This window comes from Eufriesea mexicana, unplaced genomic scaffold (assembly GCF_001483705.2).
Source record: "Eufriesea mexicana isolate 0111107269 unplaced genomic scaffold, ASM148370v2 scaffold4231, whole genome shotgun sequence".
Classification (NCBI taxonomy): Eukaryota; Metazoa; Arthropoda; class Insecta; order Hymenoptera; family Apidae; genus Eufriesea; species Eufriesea mexicana.
In genome coordinates this window covers 465790-481286 of record NW_016912235.1, presented here as the reverse complement: position 1 = coordinate 481286, position 15497 = coordinate 465790, and the positions used below count along the sequence as shown (strand labels likewise).

The window sequence follows — 15497 nt, the reverse complement described above, 5'->3', positions numbered from 1 at the left end:
CGCGGCGTCGTGGACGCGGCAAGGACGCGGCAAGCTGAAAGGAGCCACGATAAAAGGAGGATCCGTTGGAAAGGCTCGACAGCTATACATTATCCTGACCGCAGGACCGCTCGCTTTCGCCGCGTCGACACGCCTGGCGTGCGTCTAACCGTCCAAAGCGACCATATCTGGCGAGTCTCCGTTTCTTTCTCGCGAGAGACGCGTCTAAACACGCGCTACGCGTCCGCGAATCGCGGTTTATTACACGGCCAACAGGCAACACGCGACCGATGATCTAACAGCCACTCCGTGAGCCGCCTTTGCTATCGACGCTTTTCGTTTCGTCACGACGTGTTTGCTATCGACGCTTTTCGTTTCGTCACGACACGTTTGCTATCGACGCTTTCCGTTTCGTCACGACGCTTTTCGTTTGTTATCGACGTTTTTCGTTTCGTCACGACGCGTTTGCTATCGACGCTTTCCGTTTCACCACGACGCTTTTCGTTTGCTATCGACGCTTTTCGTTTGCTATCGACACTTTTTGTTTGCTATCGACGCTTTCTGTTTCGTCACGACGCGTTTACTATCGACGCTTTTCGTTTCGTCACAACGCTTTTCGTTTGCTATCGACGCTTTCCGTTTCACCACGACGCTTTTCGTTTGCTATCGACGCTTTTCGTTTGCTATCGACACTTTTTGTTTGCTATCGACGCTTTCTGTTTCGTCACGACGCGTTTACTATCGACGCTTTTCGTTTCGTCACAACGCTTTTCGTTTGCTATCGACGCTTTCCGTTTCACCACGACGCTTTTCGTTTGCTATCGACGCTTTTCGTTTGCTATCGACACTTTTCGTTTGCTATCGACGCTTTTCGTTTCGTCACGACGCGTTTGCTATCGACGCTTTCCGTTTCGTCACGACGCTTTTCGTTTGCTATCGACGCTTTTCGTTTGCTATCGACGCTTTCTGTTTCGTCACGACGCGTTTACTATCGACGCTTTCCGTTTCGTCACGACGCTTTTCGTTTGCTATCGACAATTTTCGTTTCGTCACGACACGTTTGCTATCAACGCTTTCCGTTTTGTTACGACGCTTTTCGTTTCGTCACGACGCGCCTCGCGAACTTTGCCGATTTTTCGAATCGTCCTCCAACGATGTTCATTGAGAAGATAGGATTCGAAACTGTTTACGAAGCTAACGCAGAAGCGAGTCTACAGAGACGTTGGGACGAAAGGTCGGAAAGAAGTTGATCCGCGAGAGCTGGTATTCCGGGAAGGAGGACGATTGTTACAATATCTTGCGGTTAACGACGAGCTTTTAGGATTAATTAGGTAGATAACAGCGAATCGGGTAAACAAGTGATTAATCTGTTTACGAAGCATAGGATCATCGTGTCACGAGATAAATCGTGGAATTGTTCTACTTACGCCTCGCAATATGGCTGCTTGTTGAAACCCTTGTACGTCCGCATGTTCAGGATCATGCCGCAACCCTGGCACTTGAAACACTGCTTGTGCCATATCTGAAAGAATTGGATTTTTGTTACACCATTGCAAATGCGAAAGTAAATTATCGGCTCGTTATGGAACAGGTAGTTACACGGATATTTAACGCTAGAACCGTTATACCTGTTATACGGGGATGAATATCGCGTACATATGCGATATCAATCCTTTGCACTCGAAAGGTGACCCTCAGTCACCATTTCATAAAATTTGGAAGATCGATATTAATTAATATATCAGATTTAATGTAATGTAACAGTGTGCGAAGTATCGAAATCAAATAATTCTACAAATCTTTATTTACTGCTCAAAAAAGTACCGTCAGTATTTTAGTAGAGAATCTTTGATTTTCTCTAATCTAAAAATCGTCGAGTGCAAAGGGTTAATTAAAACGTTAGAATGAAAATAAATAAGTATATGTAATTATGTTTCTATCTGAATAATCACTGATATTGATATCACTGATCTTCAATTTCCATTCATATTTATTGGGATTATGGGTACAAAGAAATAATTATCGTTTTTTATAATTATCTTTATTCTACGCTTAGAAAGATATATCTTCAATGTTCTAACTGTGAAGAGTCAAAAGGGTATGCAATTGCAGGTCGTCCTGGTCCCCTAATTCTTATCTACAGCGTGAAGTAAACGCTTCACGCGTTCCTGGAACCTCTTCGATGCATAGTTCAAACACATATCTATTTCTCCTAAGAGATTGATTTTTCTAAATAGATATTTGTAATTAAGGCGTATCTAATTTTCAACATTATTTATTCAATCTAAACGTCCAAGAATATTTGCATAATTGGAAAGATTAACCCTTTGCACTCGATGATTTTTTCGTTACAGAAAGATAGTAATTCGAAGATCTGTCATAAAGTCGATGATATTTTCAAAATGGAAAATAAGAAATCGTATGCAAATTAAGACGTAGAATTATTTTACTTCCACATTGCACGCATCGTTAGGTAATTTTAAATTTGATATATCAATTAACATCGATCTTTAGAATCTGATTAAATGGCGACTGAGAGTGCAAAGGGTTAACCCTTTGACAGTAAGATAAAATTACGAATTTAGGTCAAAAAAATGTAAAAACACGTGTTTTATATGTATCTTGTTAGCAATTGGTTCGTGCATAGTACTAGTAGCCCCATGTGACTGTCACGAGATAAACTGTTAATGGGTTAAAAACAGAGTCATCGAGGATGCTCCAAAATCATTCGATTTTCGTATTTCTTCCTTCGTCGAATACGAAATCATCGCTGCACAGTGGGAATAAAGGTAAATACGGGAGATAGGTGGAATCGTTGCAAGTGGCGTAGAAAAATGAACAATCAAGCGAAGAACGATTCGGCAGTATCGCGTACACGAAACCGATCGTTTCGCTCGGCGTATTTTCACCCACGCACAGGAAAGAGACATTATCCGGGGGTTTCCGCGGGAAACAAAAGGCACCTAATCGCGGCGATGCCTTTGTTTCATTGTTACTCATCGGTAGCATCTAACGATAGGACGCAGCCTCCCAACATTGTCTTCCGTACGTCGGGATTTATCACGAGTCAGCAACAAGAACGCGCTCCGACTCGACCATCCGTTTTCCAGCGTTATCCGTTGGGCGATCGCCGCGAAATACGATCGGTCGATACTGCGCGATGAAATCGTCAAACGAGCAAAACGGGTAATTATCGTTTCCCCGATGCCGACATGGTCGAAAGTCACTCGGGATCGATGCAGAGACGATCGGGTACAGGGATCGACGCGCGTTTCCATCCGCGATGGAGACTCTGACGGACAGATCGCGCGAGATCGCGTCGAATTGCGTGCCGAGTCGATCCATCGATCGAACAGTTTCCCACAGCTGACCCAGAGATAACCGAAGGCCGTGGCGGTTGCCGGTCGATAATTGGCAAGGCTGTCGGTGATGTCAGATAATCGAATAAGGTCGCGGATCTTGGAGTAGAACGACCGTCGCGAGAAGGCCTGCACCCGGAAAGAGAGAAATGAGTCACGAGCATGTGAGTCAACTCGCTGATCGCGGTCAACAAAGGGTTATAATTATTCCTCGCGCCGATCCGCCTCGCCACTCGCCGAACGCTTTTTATTCCTCCAGCGTTCCATCGCGTTTAGAGCTTGCGCGAACGACGAGGATCGGGGCCAGGAGGAAATTAAAGCGCGGACGGGAACGTTCTCAGGGGATGAACAATCGGCCAAGCAATGGGGAATTCTTATCTAGAGATTCTATGGAGTGGACGACTCGCCGCAAAGATGGAGAACGCGAATGCTAGTGAAAATGTTGTTGGAGTAGACGTAAGAAATTTATGACGTAGGCTGAAAGAGTCTACACGTAGTGGGAGAGATTTCCCAAGGTGAAAGAAAACCCAAAAATCCTGGGTCAGTTGTTAAGAGGAGGCGTATTCTGTTGGACATGCTCCCTCGAGTATCTCTAAAATAAAGCCTCTAATCTCTGTTGCCATACGACGAGTTTTATTTTGCCCACGCTTTAATTTTTACCCAGCTTCTTCTAATTCGATAAATGCACTAGATAAACGAAGAGCACTCTACTTCCAAGCTCCTCTCGCGAATGATTAGTAAAAGGACCGATGAAACGGTGAAAAATTGTTGAAAGAAAGTCAATGCACAGATCTAGCGCGACCGCTTCGTCGCGAGGATCGAGAATGCGAGAAAATTTTGAAGAAATTGCGAATGCCGGTGAAAATGTAGTAAATAGACGAAGAGCACTATGCTTCCAAGTTCATCTCGCGAATAATCGGTGAAACGACCAATGAAATAGCGAAAAATTGTTGAAAGAAAGTCAATGCACAGTTCCAGCGCGACCGCTTCGTCGCCGGGATCGAGAACGCGAGAAAATTTTGGAGAAATTGCGAATGCCGGTGAAAATATAATAGATGGAAAAAGAGCACTCTGATTCGAAGATCCTGTCGCGAATGATCGGTGAAACCACCGAGGAAACGGTGAAAAATTGTTGAAAGAAAGTCAATGCACAGCTCTAGCGCGACCCTTCGCCACGAGGATGGAAAACGCCAGAAAACTTCGGTGGAAACGCGAGTACCGGTGAAAATGAAGTAAATATGCGAAGAGCACTATGCTTCCAAGTTCATCTTGCTAATAATCGGTGAAATCACCGATGAAACGGCGAAAACTTGTTGAAAGAAAGTCAATGCACACCTCTAGCGCAACCCTTTACCGCGAGGATGGAAAACGTCAGAAAGCTATGGCAGAAACGCGAGTATCGGTGAAAATGAAGTAAATAGGCAAAGAGCACTATGCTTCCAAGTTCATCTCGCAAATAATCGGTGAAACGACCGATGAAACGGCGAAAAATTGTTAAAAGAAAGTCAATGCACACCTCTAGCGCAACGGCTTCGTCGCGAGGATCGAGAAAACGGAGAAATCTCAGCGGAGACTCAAACGCGGTCCCAGAAATATTCTCCAAGCTGCACGACTCGTGATAAATGAGAAAAATTCTCGTTTAGAGTTTCTCGCGGGAACGATTCGTAGCGAAGATCGAGGAAGCAGATAAAATTTTAGCGGAGACGCGAACATTCATAGGGTTAGATTTCCACGTCGCGGATCGATAATTAACGCGGAAGATTCCCATCGATCCGCGTTTCCTGCGATTTTTAATTCCTCTCATTATCCGGCGTTATCTCGCGGACATTTGTAAACATCGCAAAAAGGGCCGATTTGACGTATCCCTTTTACGAAGCATTCTCGGCAAACAGCTGTACGGTTACTTGCTAAACGTCGTAAATCGGAGACCGGAAGCCGAAAGGCGGAGCGAGATCGGGGTGGCTAATGAACCTCTCGAAAGCCGTCATTACGCATACGGTAATTAACGCGCAAAACGGCCTTTCCTGGTCTCTAATCGAGTACCATCGATCCGTATTCAGCGTAAAGGAGCACGAAAAGAATTCCTTCCTTTTGCCGATCGAGCTTATCGATAATCAGCCCGATCGGAACATCTCGAATGGAAGGAAAAGAAAACGCGAGAGAAGAGGAGGAGGAAGAGGAGAAAGAGAAAAAGAAATGGCAGACACACGGATACAGCGAGCATCTGTGTATGGATGCAGCGGCAAAAGTGATCGGCAATCTCGTCACGTTTCGATTTCTAGACGATGCAGGTCGTCAGTGTCAGCCTGTGAGTCGAGACGGTGGAATGCAACGTCGAACGAACGCAACGGTACCTTATTTGTATCGTGCAGCCAATGTTAATCGCGCCACAAACAACCACGAACAAACGCTAACCGAGTCGCTTTCGATCGTGCTACTACGTCGAACGCTACGGGGCCAGAGGGAGAGCACGTGACGCGCACCGTGGATCTCGTTGCTTCAATTTAGTTGCAATTAGTTAGTCGCGATTAGCGGTAATTGCCCGTGGTCCCGCTTTCGAATCGCCCGGTGAACAGTTAGCTCCGTGGATCGCGGGAAAAATCCGGTCGTTCGATTCGTCGCCGTCACGATCGCTCGACTTTTTGCAGATTCCTCGAAAACCGGTGGGTAACTGGTCGTGACGACTTTATCCGATGACGACGTTATCCCGGCATCGGAATCTATCTCGAAAGTTACGGGAAATTGCGTAACACACGCCAACGAAGAGATGGGCCTTTTATTAGACGAAGATTAGGCAAAGATTTAGAGATCGGTAGGTGGAACGATGATGCTTGCTATCCGCGTAATCGTTTCGTCCTGTCTTCGAAGGAGAAATAATTTCACGAACTCCTTTGCGAAATTATCGTAGTTAGAATAATGGAATTTGCAGTCGAGATCTCCGCGAGATCTCGCGAGATCTACGACACAGCCAGCGCTTTTAACAGGATTACTCAATTACGAGGTTCGCATTACGGTTCGAATTATGCCGCCGATATTCACAAACGGCAGGATAAAACTCGATGGTAACGTTTTTACGCACGCTGCACTTTCACTCGTTTTTGGAATGTTTTTCGCTCGTGCAACAGCCGGCCCTTGTTTCGCAACATATTTTGCTCGCGATCGCCGTGAACGTTGTTCAGGATCAAATATGGTCATCGAGCTTCGCGATATTTCACGTTTCATTCGACCACGCTGATTAACCCTTTGCACTCGACGATGTTTTCGTTACAGAAAAATAGTAATTCGAAGATTTTCTGTCATAAAGTCGAGGATATTTTTAAAATGGCAAATAAGAAATCACATGCAAATTAAGACGTAGAATTATTTTACTTCGACATTGCACGCATTGTAATTTTGAATTTGATATATTAATTAACATCGATCTTTAGAATCTGATTAAATGGTGACTGAGAGGCGCCTCTCGAGTGCAAAGGGTTAACCCATTCTCATCCCAGTTGGTCGACTAGCCCACGCTGTGAACGAACTGGATAAAAATTTCTTCAGCTGCAGGGGGGGTTAAAAAATTTGGAAAATAGGACCGAAGAATGGAAATATGGGACCATTCTCCGCTATACGTGATCGATTATCGTATCGACTTTGTACTCGATTTGTCCCTCGACTCTAACCTGCACTTTCACGAGTGCAGACGTACCCAAATCAGCGCGGAACCCTTTCTACCCCCTCCCCGATTAACCTGCAGCGATTATGAACGCACTATTTCCGAGTCACCTATACTCTAATCCGAGTGTCGATAATCTCCGACGATCATGGAGCGAGTATCGGAATCGATAGCGGCGATCGATCAAACGCGATCAACCTTTCCCCGTGAGCACTGGCGTAGTCGGAATTCCAGGCATTTCCCTTTCGTACGGGCAGCCATCGCTGGCGTGTTACACAATTAGAAGGAACGGAAGCAAGGATGGTAACAATCGGCCGCGTAATCGCGCAGGTTGAATAACCAGCGTGGTTGTTCCGCGTAAGGACGTTTCCCTCGGCGGGAAGAAAGCGCGGCCGGCGAAATTAGATCGGCCAGGTCGAAGCCGAGAATCGAATCGCGGCTCTTCGACGTCGAAAGTGAAAGTGCACGCGGCCGAATCGCTCCTCCGCGGACAATGACAGCCGAATGATCCTGGCTCACCTCTGTAACCCGTTAAATATCAAGCGGTACAGGTATTCCGAGTATATCGCGGGTACTCGTGTTGTCTCGCCATTAACAGCGAGAGGAAACTATCTACCTCTGATTATGAGCTGTGCACGTATCTAATACGCGTAAAGAGTCGGCCATTTTGGTGAACTTTTTACTAAAACGCTTTGGTCGCTTCGTTTCGCGATTTTTCTTCTGGCATATCGCGTATAATTGATTTTTAGATGTTTCAATGATCTTGGCTCATCTTTGTAAACTGTTAAATAGCATGTGGTACAGGTATTCCAAGTATACTCGCGGGTACTCGTGTTGTCTCGCCATTAATAGCGAGAGGAAACTATCCATCTCCGATTATGAGTCGTGCATGTACCTAGTATCTGATATCTAATACGCGTAAAGAATCGGCCATTTTGGTGAACTTTTTATTAATAATGTTGTATTCGATAGTAACACTTTGGTTGCTTCGCTTCATGATTTTTCTTCTGGCATATCGCGTATAATTGATTTCTGAATATTTCAATGATCCTGGATCACCCTTGTAACCCGTTAAATAGCAAGTGGTACAGGTATTCCAGGTATACTCGCGGGTACTCGTATTGTCTCGCCATTAACAGCAAGAGGTAACTACCTACCTCTGATTACGAGCCATGTATATACTTAACACCTGATATCTAATACGTATAAAGAATCGGCCATTTTGGTGAACTTTTTATTAATACTGTTGTATTCGATAGTAACACTTTGGTTGCTTCGCTTCATGATTTTTCTTCTGACATATATATTTTTAGATATTTCAATGATCCTGGCTCACCTCTGTAACCCGTTAAATAGTAAATGCTACAGGTATTCCAAGTATACTGCCGAGTAATTGTGTTGCCATTAATACCGTGACGAAATTATCCACCTCCGATTATAAATCTTGCATATACCCAATATATACCTAGTACTTAATACCTAATAAATACGCGTAAAGAATCGGCCATTTTGGTAAATTTCTATTATTAAAACTGTAGTATTTGATGGTAAAGCTTTGGTCGCTTCGTTTCATGATTTTTCTTCTGGCATATCGTATATAATTGATTTTTAGATATTTCAATGATCCTGGATCACCTCTGTAACCCGTTAAGTATCTAATGATACAGGTATTCCAAGTATACTCGTATTTGCGTTGTCCCACCATTAATACCGAAACCAAACTATTCACCTCCTCCTATACTCGCATCGTGACTACTATGCATCGTGATTCTTCTTCTGGTATATCTCCCATAATTGATTTCTCGATATTTCTCCCCGTTTATGACGAGTTCAGTATTCAATAGAACGTATAGGTATAATTAGAATTAAAAGCGGTTTGGTGAGAACGAATATGCTATACGTTTCTATTCTAATTAGCCGATATTAACACATTAACGGCCGCTGACGTATTACTAGAGAGGTTTCTCTGTGAGTAAAACAAGCCTAGGCAGATTAGTTATCGCTGAATCTAGGAAACGGAAAATTTCTCGACAGCTATTTGATTGGTACCGAAATAAAGGATACAAAGCACGACATTTGGAAACACGCCTTTAAATTCCTCCAGGCTTTCTCCTTCGGGATCTCGCTAGGATTGTCTGCGAGTATCGTCGAATTTTCGCAATAGGTGATGTTCTGTTCATCGATAGAAAGCGATATTTTATATTTCATACGTATTAATTGGAATTATCCAGTGGTCCACGACAAAAGGAAACGCTATACGTAAAAATGGTCGATGCGTTACTCGATTAAACGTTGTACCACTTGAAGAGAAGACGGAAATGATCGGTACTTTGCACCGATAATGCTATGCCAATTTTGAACCAAGCGAAATATTCGTGAACGAAAAGAGACATCGGCGTAATTCGCGGTGGAATTTGAACGGTTGCAACCTTCGTACTTGATTTGCTCGGTTCCGCTCGTAAATGGCAAGGATGTTGGCCTGCAAGGAATAAAAATGCGAAGTGGAAAGTAGAAACTGGCGTTGGAGTTGGAAGTTTCATCGGGGGCACTTTTTCCTCGGCTGATACAGGAAACGGTTTGCTGCTTTACACCGGCGTTTACGGGGATGTAGGTTTGCGGTGATAAGTTATTCGATGCGACGAAGAGGCCACCATTTTTTCCTAGTAAAAGGTGTCTAGTAGATGTTACCGGCGCACGTAGAATAATTATTCGCGTTTTCGCAACAGCCAGTGGGAAACAACCGGATGCCGTGTCGCATCGCTGGCATAACAGAAATTTCTAACGGCTGAAACCGGGCATCCAGGAAAGTAAAAGGCTTATTCTTCTGAAATTCGCGTCAGGCTCCCATGCCGTTGTCTCGGGTTCCATTATTCTCGCGAGACGCGCTTCATCGAGCGCGGATAAATTCCGTAAAACTCGAGCGAAATTTGAATATCGCGCGAAAATGCAACGTTCCGCCATTAACTTCCCGATCTTTCGTTTCTTGGAATCGGTGGAAATACGTAGATACAAGCGTGCTTCACAGAATCTCTGATGACTTCTACGATGTAGAAGCACGGTCGTGTGTGCTTCTTTAATTCTCATCGCGCAATTTCGATCAGAGTCGCGTGTCTGTGTTCCATTTAGACGTAAATCACAGGTCTATGGTCGAAAATATGTGTTATATATTATATAATACATTATGTAAGTGATATACACCTAATTCTGTTTTTACACGATAGATACGTTCCCGCAGAATAGGTGTAAAGAAAATTCGTGCAAAAAAATATATTGCATCTATGGAAAAATAGAAGATTGGTTCCAGTTCCAAGAAATCAGCAAAAATAATGTAATCAACCATGAGTTTTCACGTTAGGATCTTAAACATTTTATTTCATAAAGATTGCACATGGATCGTACAAAGTAAATTATCATTTGAAAAGGAAAGAAACATGTCGCTAATTCACGAACACAAAAATTAAGCAAGATAATATGAATTACACGTAAAAAGATTTTATGCGTTGCCACTTTCTGACAATAAACGCATACGTTTGCGTAATACTGCAATATTACTGCTATCACTAGAAATGTTTTGGTTATCGTCTTCGTGCTCCATTGGTGAAATTCTTTCTGTAATCTCTTGAACAAAATTAGAACTAGCCTCCTGTGGTGCCGATGTTTCAGTGGATTTAAGAACGAATTCGGTAATTAATCTTTGTGTTTGTGTTTTGGCTAAACCAAAAATTTCGGTCGGTCGTGTTAAATCAAAATAAGTCGTGGAAAAAGAGAATTCAATTTTTTTCCTAATTCGTGTTAAATCAAAATCGTGTGAAAGAAGTTCGTGTAAAAACAGAATTGGGTGTACACAATATCGAATTTACATAATACAGGTAGCCCCCCTACAACTCGGTATCCTATAACACGGTTTCACTATAACACGATAAGAAAATTGCAAAATCCTTTGTACAACACTGTACTTCTACATAAGCAGTGACGACGAAGAAATTTATTAAATTAAAGTTGCGTTAAATTAAAACAATATTTATGAATTTCTTTTGTTTTGTGTCGTACATACATTTATATTTTCAATAAAAATTAAGTTCTTTATGTAGAATTAAAACAAAAATTTGTTTGTAATAACTTTTCGAAACGTAACCTTTTTTACTGGCACTGGGTCTCGTACAACACGGTTTCACAGAACACGGTATTTTCTAGGAACCTATGTACCGTGTTATAGGAGGGTTACCTGTAATTTATTGTATATATAATACCGTGTGTATATCTTAGTATCTGTAAGACTTATTATACATAATTGTTTATTTCGGCCCTTTGGCCCAGAAATGGATTTGGCTTACAATTTGAATCACACACATCCCTCCACTCTGTCTACTATTCGCACTCCTGCTACCTGCTTTCTCTATTTTTTCCCTCCATTTCTCTACCTCTCAATCACAGGTCTATGGTTCTAGCGTTAAATCATACTGTCGTCTCGGGTCGTACCATTATCTCGAGCAATACGCTTTATCGAACGGAGATAAATTTCCTAAAATTCGAAATGGGACTTAAAAATCGTACTTACACGAAAACGCAACTTTCCACGATCAGAGGTACTAGTTTTAGATCATCGAACCCGGTCAAACGAGTCTTTCGAGACTTAACGCGTAATATCGATCTTGCCTAATTGACAATACTTGCCCGATTAAGTATTATCGATCGCGTGATCTATCGGCGCGACTTTTTCACCGGTGCCTGTGCTCGAGACGCGTTGGTTAAGGATATCCCCGAGGATGGAAAAGACTCTTGATCCACGGCGTCTGGGAGACATCCGCGTAAATATTTGTGCCTCGATTCTCGAGCGGAGCGCAAACGTACGTTCGCTCGGCTCGGATCGACGTATTTTTGAAGCGATGTAGGCGCAACAGGTTGGGAATGACTCCCACCTGTTGCAATCGTGTAGCAGACCCACGCAACGAGTAGCCTCAGCCTGGAATTCGATTACAATTTCACCCAACTACGTTATTCCTCGGGATCGCGTGGCGAGTAGCGATAGCACAACGATGAGTCTACTTTCCAATTCGCAGCCGATTCTTTTTCCGCTTCGAATTCGGTGATACGAGTTTTACTCCGCGCCATAGGATGGTATACTAGGACGATCCTGTTCGAGTGAACTTGCAATTCCGAATCGTTCGCAATGCTACTTGAATATAGGGACATTTCAAAGTATTGCAAATTTTGGAATTTGCAAATCCGAAAGTACAATAGCTCGAAAATTCGCAAGTTAAAAATTAACAAATTCGAAGATTCGAAATTTTGAGAATTCAAGTATTGCGGAACTGCGATCAAAATTAAAAGATTGAAAAGATTGGAAGGACTGGAAATCCAAAAGATCGGAGGATTTGGAAATTGAGAAGTTGAAATTGAAAAATTGGGAGAAATGAAAATGGAGACATTCGAGGGAATAATAATCCTCCGTGAGTTTCCGTGGAACTGTGCGTTGCGGACCACGCCTTAAGTCGATCGCAGCGCGTGTTGGTAATGGAAAGAGATGGAAAATGGAGGATGGACAATAGTGAGGGTGGTGAAAAAAGCAACGAGCGGTTGCTCTTTGGTTAATGGGACGTGGATTAATTGCGGCTACACCAGGATGCGTACGTCTGGCCGTACGCACATGCGGGTCGTGTAAATTGAAACAAGACACTATTCGAATCCGGCGCTGCACCGTCGCCGGTGCGATCGAACGCGCAAAAATAGAACAAACACTGTGAACGCGCTTCGAGCCCAGTGAAAGTATCCGTTGCGACGAAAAAACCCCGTGTAACGTATGCGCGGAATAAAGAATGATCTATCGGCCGAGATGGAAAAATGTCCGATACAAACGAGATCGTTCCAACGCTTTGTCGTTTCGAATTTACAACGAGAAACCTTCGATCTTTATATTCCGTCGCCATTCCAACCTTTCCGCCGCTCTTTCCTATTCTCTTTTCTTCGTTTCCACTGTAATATTACGCATTCGCGGTACACGTGCCTACGCAAACGCACCGACACGCGATAGAAAATTCTGCGTGGACGGATTACGAGTACGCAAACGTGCGCATGCCCTGTCCTCACCCGATGCTCTCGCTCCCTCTATCGACGTCCCGCCGTATGGCGCGAATTTTGAACAGCGAATAGGGCGCGACAGGCGGCACTGGAATCGCCCCGGCGAGAAAATCGCGACGCCATTTCCGTTTGTCCGATAGCGCTTGACGATTTCCCCATTACGTGGAGTTGAAAGGAAAAATAAGGTTCGTCTAGACAGGCGCGCAATTAAAAATTTTGACTCGATTAGCGCAACGCGCCGCGCGTTAATTGTCCTTCGTGCGCTTTAATTCGTCTTCGTCCACTGCGCAACGCTCTCGCTGCACGCTTTGATCCGCGCGCGCGCGCCTTGTCCTCCGTGGCTCGAGGTTTCTTCACGGACGAAGACCGCCGGGTAGAGATAAAGAAGGAAGGAGGAAACAGGAGGAGAGAAGAAGAGAGAGAGAGAAAGTGCTTCTATACACGCCATTCACAAGAGCGTGCAGACTGCGAGTAACGAGAAGGCGAGATACGCGCGCGCGCGCACGCGGAGAGAGGAAAAATCAGCGAGCGCGGTAACGGACTATAATCTTACAAAGAAATAATTATTCGCGGGTAGATCCGATTCTAGTGGTTTGCCTTCGTTCGTCCGGATTCGAACGAAATCGTTCCCTCTGCTGCTCCTGTTCCACCGATCGAAGGTTAATCGCGCGATCCTTGCTTTTTCCATCGTATTCCAAACGCCAGAGAAGCGAATCTTTCCAACTCCATACCAAGTGATTACCATTCGCGTTAAAACGTAAGGCACGCAGGTGTTCGACGTTTAGAAAGAGCAATGCGTGACGAATTTAGCCGTGACCCACAGAAGGCGAGTATACGCGAAGGACGCTGGAGGAAAATTTAGAAAACCAACGTGCAGATGGCGTATCTCGATACGTCCAAATTTAGGAGGCTCCTTCTGCCGGCCTCCGGTTTGTTTTCCGCCGCCGAGTGCCGCCCACGCGATTTAAGACTCGTTAACGCGGCCCCGTGAGTTAAATAAATCGTAACCGCTACGTGTTTCTACGTCTATAATCTTATTGGGGACGATTAGGCGACGGGAAGTCGCGATACGTTCAGTTATCCCGCAAATTTAGCGCACGAGCAGAGAGAGGCCTGGTAGTAATTACACGTGCAATAAAATCCAGCGTACCTGACGAGTGCCCACGCACAGGCATCGGTTACCACGTCGATAGTAACGAACACGGCACGTGCAGTTTTCTATGGCACATCGCGCGCCACGAGCCTCCGCCGTGATCCAACTTCCGTCGCAATAGCCGGTGTTAAGGACATTGCCACGCTACGAATTGGTTAAACAGTCCACCGACGCGTCATCTCGCACGCGAGACTGAAATATCCGTTGGAAACAGACGAATTTACGCCCGCTTCGCGTTCCGTAGAAAACGATTACGCGCGTCCCGATTAACCGCGGATTCTCGTTAGGAAACGCGAGTCAGCGGATGCTTTCGACGAAAAGGAAGGACGATGGATGACGGGTTATGGAAGAAGCGGCGCCTACGACGGAAAAGCGTTGTTTCAGTCGGACAGAGAACAGAGAATATGTTGTATATACGGTGGCTCGGACGGACGGAACGACAGACAATTATGCCGAATGGAACAGCACGCCTCGGTAAGCGGAACTAAACGAGAACGGTACATCCTACGATCTGTTGCAAAAAGTTCCAAGCTATTCCACACGCTATCCGTTCACAGCGGGACCATTCTTGAGGATACGTACCGAGAGCAGAACGCTTTCGAGACGCAGAGAGTACGAAGTACCTCGCGATGAGTCTCCGGAGACGATAGTCCAGATAAGACGTTGTCTACGCGAAAAATCTTATCTCCGGTTAAAAAGAGAGATTGCAATTTCGTAAGCGCGAAACAAAAGATCGCTTTACGTAGTCGGACACACGCGCGAACTCTCGTTGCGAATAATCGCACCTCGCGAAAATCGTAAATCTTGTTGAGAAACCTTAACAAGACGGAATAAAGTCATTTGCGTCGTACGACCAATAGTAAACCGATAATTTGTCTCGAAGCTTATTCTATTATATCAAATAAAGGTACGTTTCGTACTGTATTCGAATTTTATGACAGAATACGTTTGATTGAAACGTTCGGTACTATATACGTGCGAGAGAGAACGTAGAGAGACCTTCTAAAATTCAGCAGACAAACACAGAAACATACCTTGTCGAGGCACTTGAGCTCCTCGATCGGGTAGACCGTTTTCTCGCAGCGGGCGTTTCCCTCCCTCTCAGCCGCAGTTCCGCGTACGTATGTATCTTGGCCTCTTGTCTTCACGAAACACTGCGCGAACGTAAAGAACACGTGTAACACTAACGACACATCCGCGTGGTCTTTTGTATCGAAACGGTCGCGGAAAATCGACGGCCAAGCACGTTTACGATGTAAAATTGTTTACG

At 44.5% G+C, this 15497-nt stretch overlaps 1 protein-coding gene across 1 annotated transcript in view; it reads right to left on the bottom strand.

Moving 5' to 3' along the window:
* LOC108551491 (LIM and SH3 domain protein Lasp) overlaps nucleotides 1–15310 on the bottom strand; it is a 40995-nt gene extending 25685 nt beyond the window's left edge. Inside the window, exons 1-2 of the mRNA XM_017905688.1 lie at nucleotides 15262–15310; nucleotides 1407–1501 (exon numbers count right to left, since the gene is read on the bottom strand). Coding sequence (XP_017761177.1) covers nucleotides 1407–1462 — 56 coding nt within the window. The 5' untranslated portion in view covers nucleotides 1463–1501; nucleotides 15262–15310. The remainder of the gene's footprint in view (nucleotides 1–1406; nucleotides 1502–15261) is intronic.
* Between the last annotated feature and the right edge of the window lie 187 nt (nucleotides 15311–15497).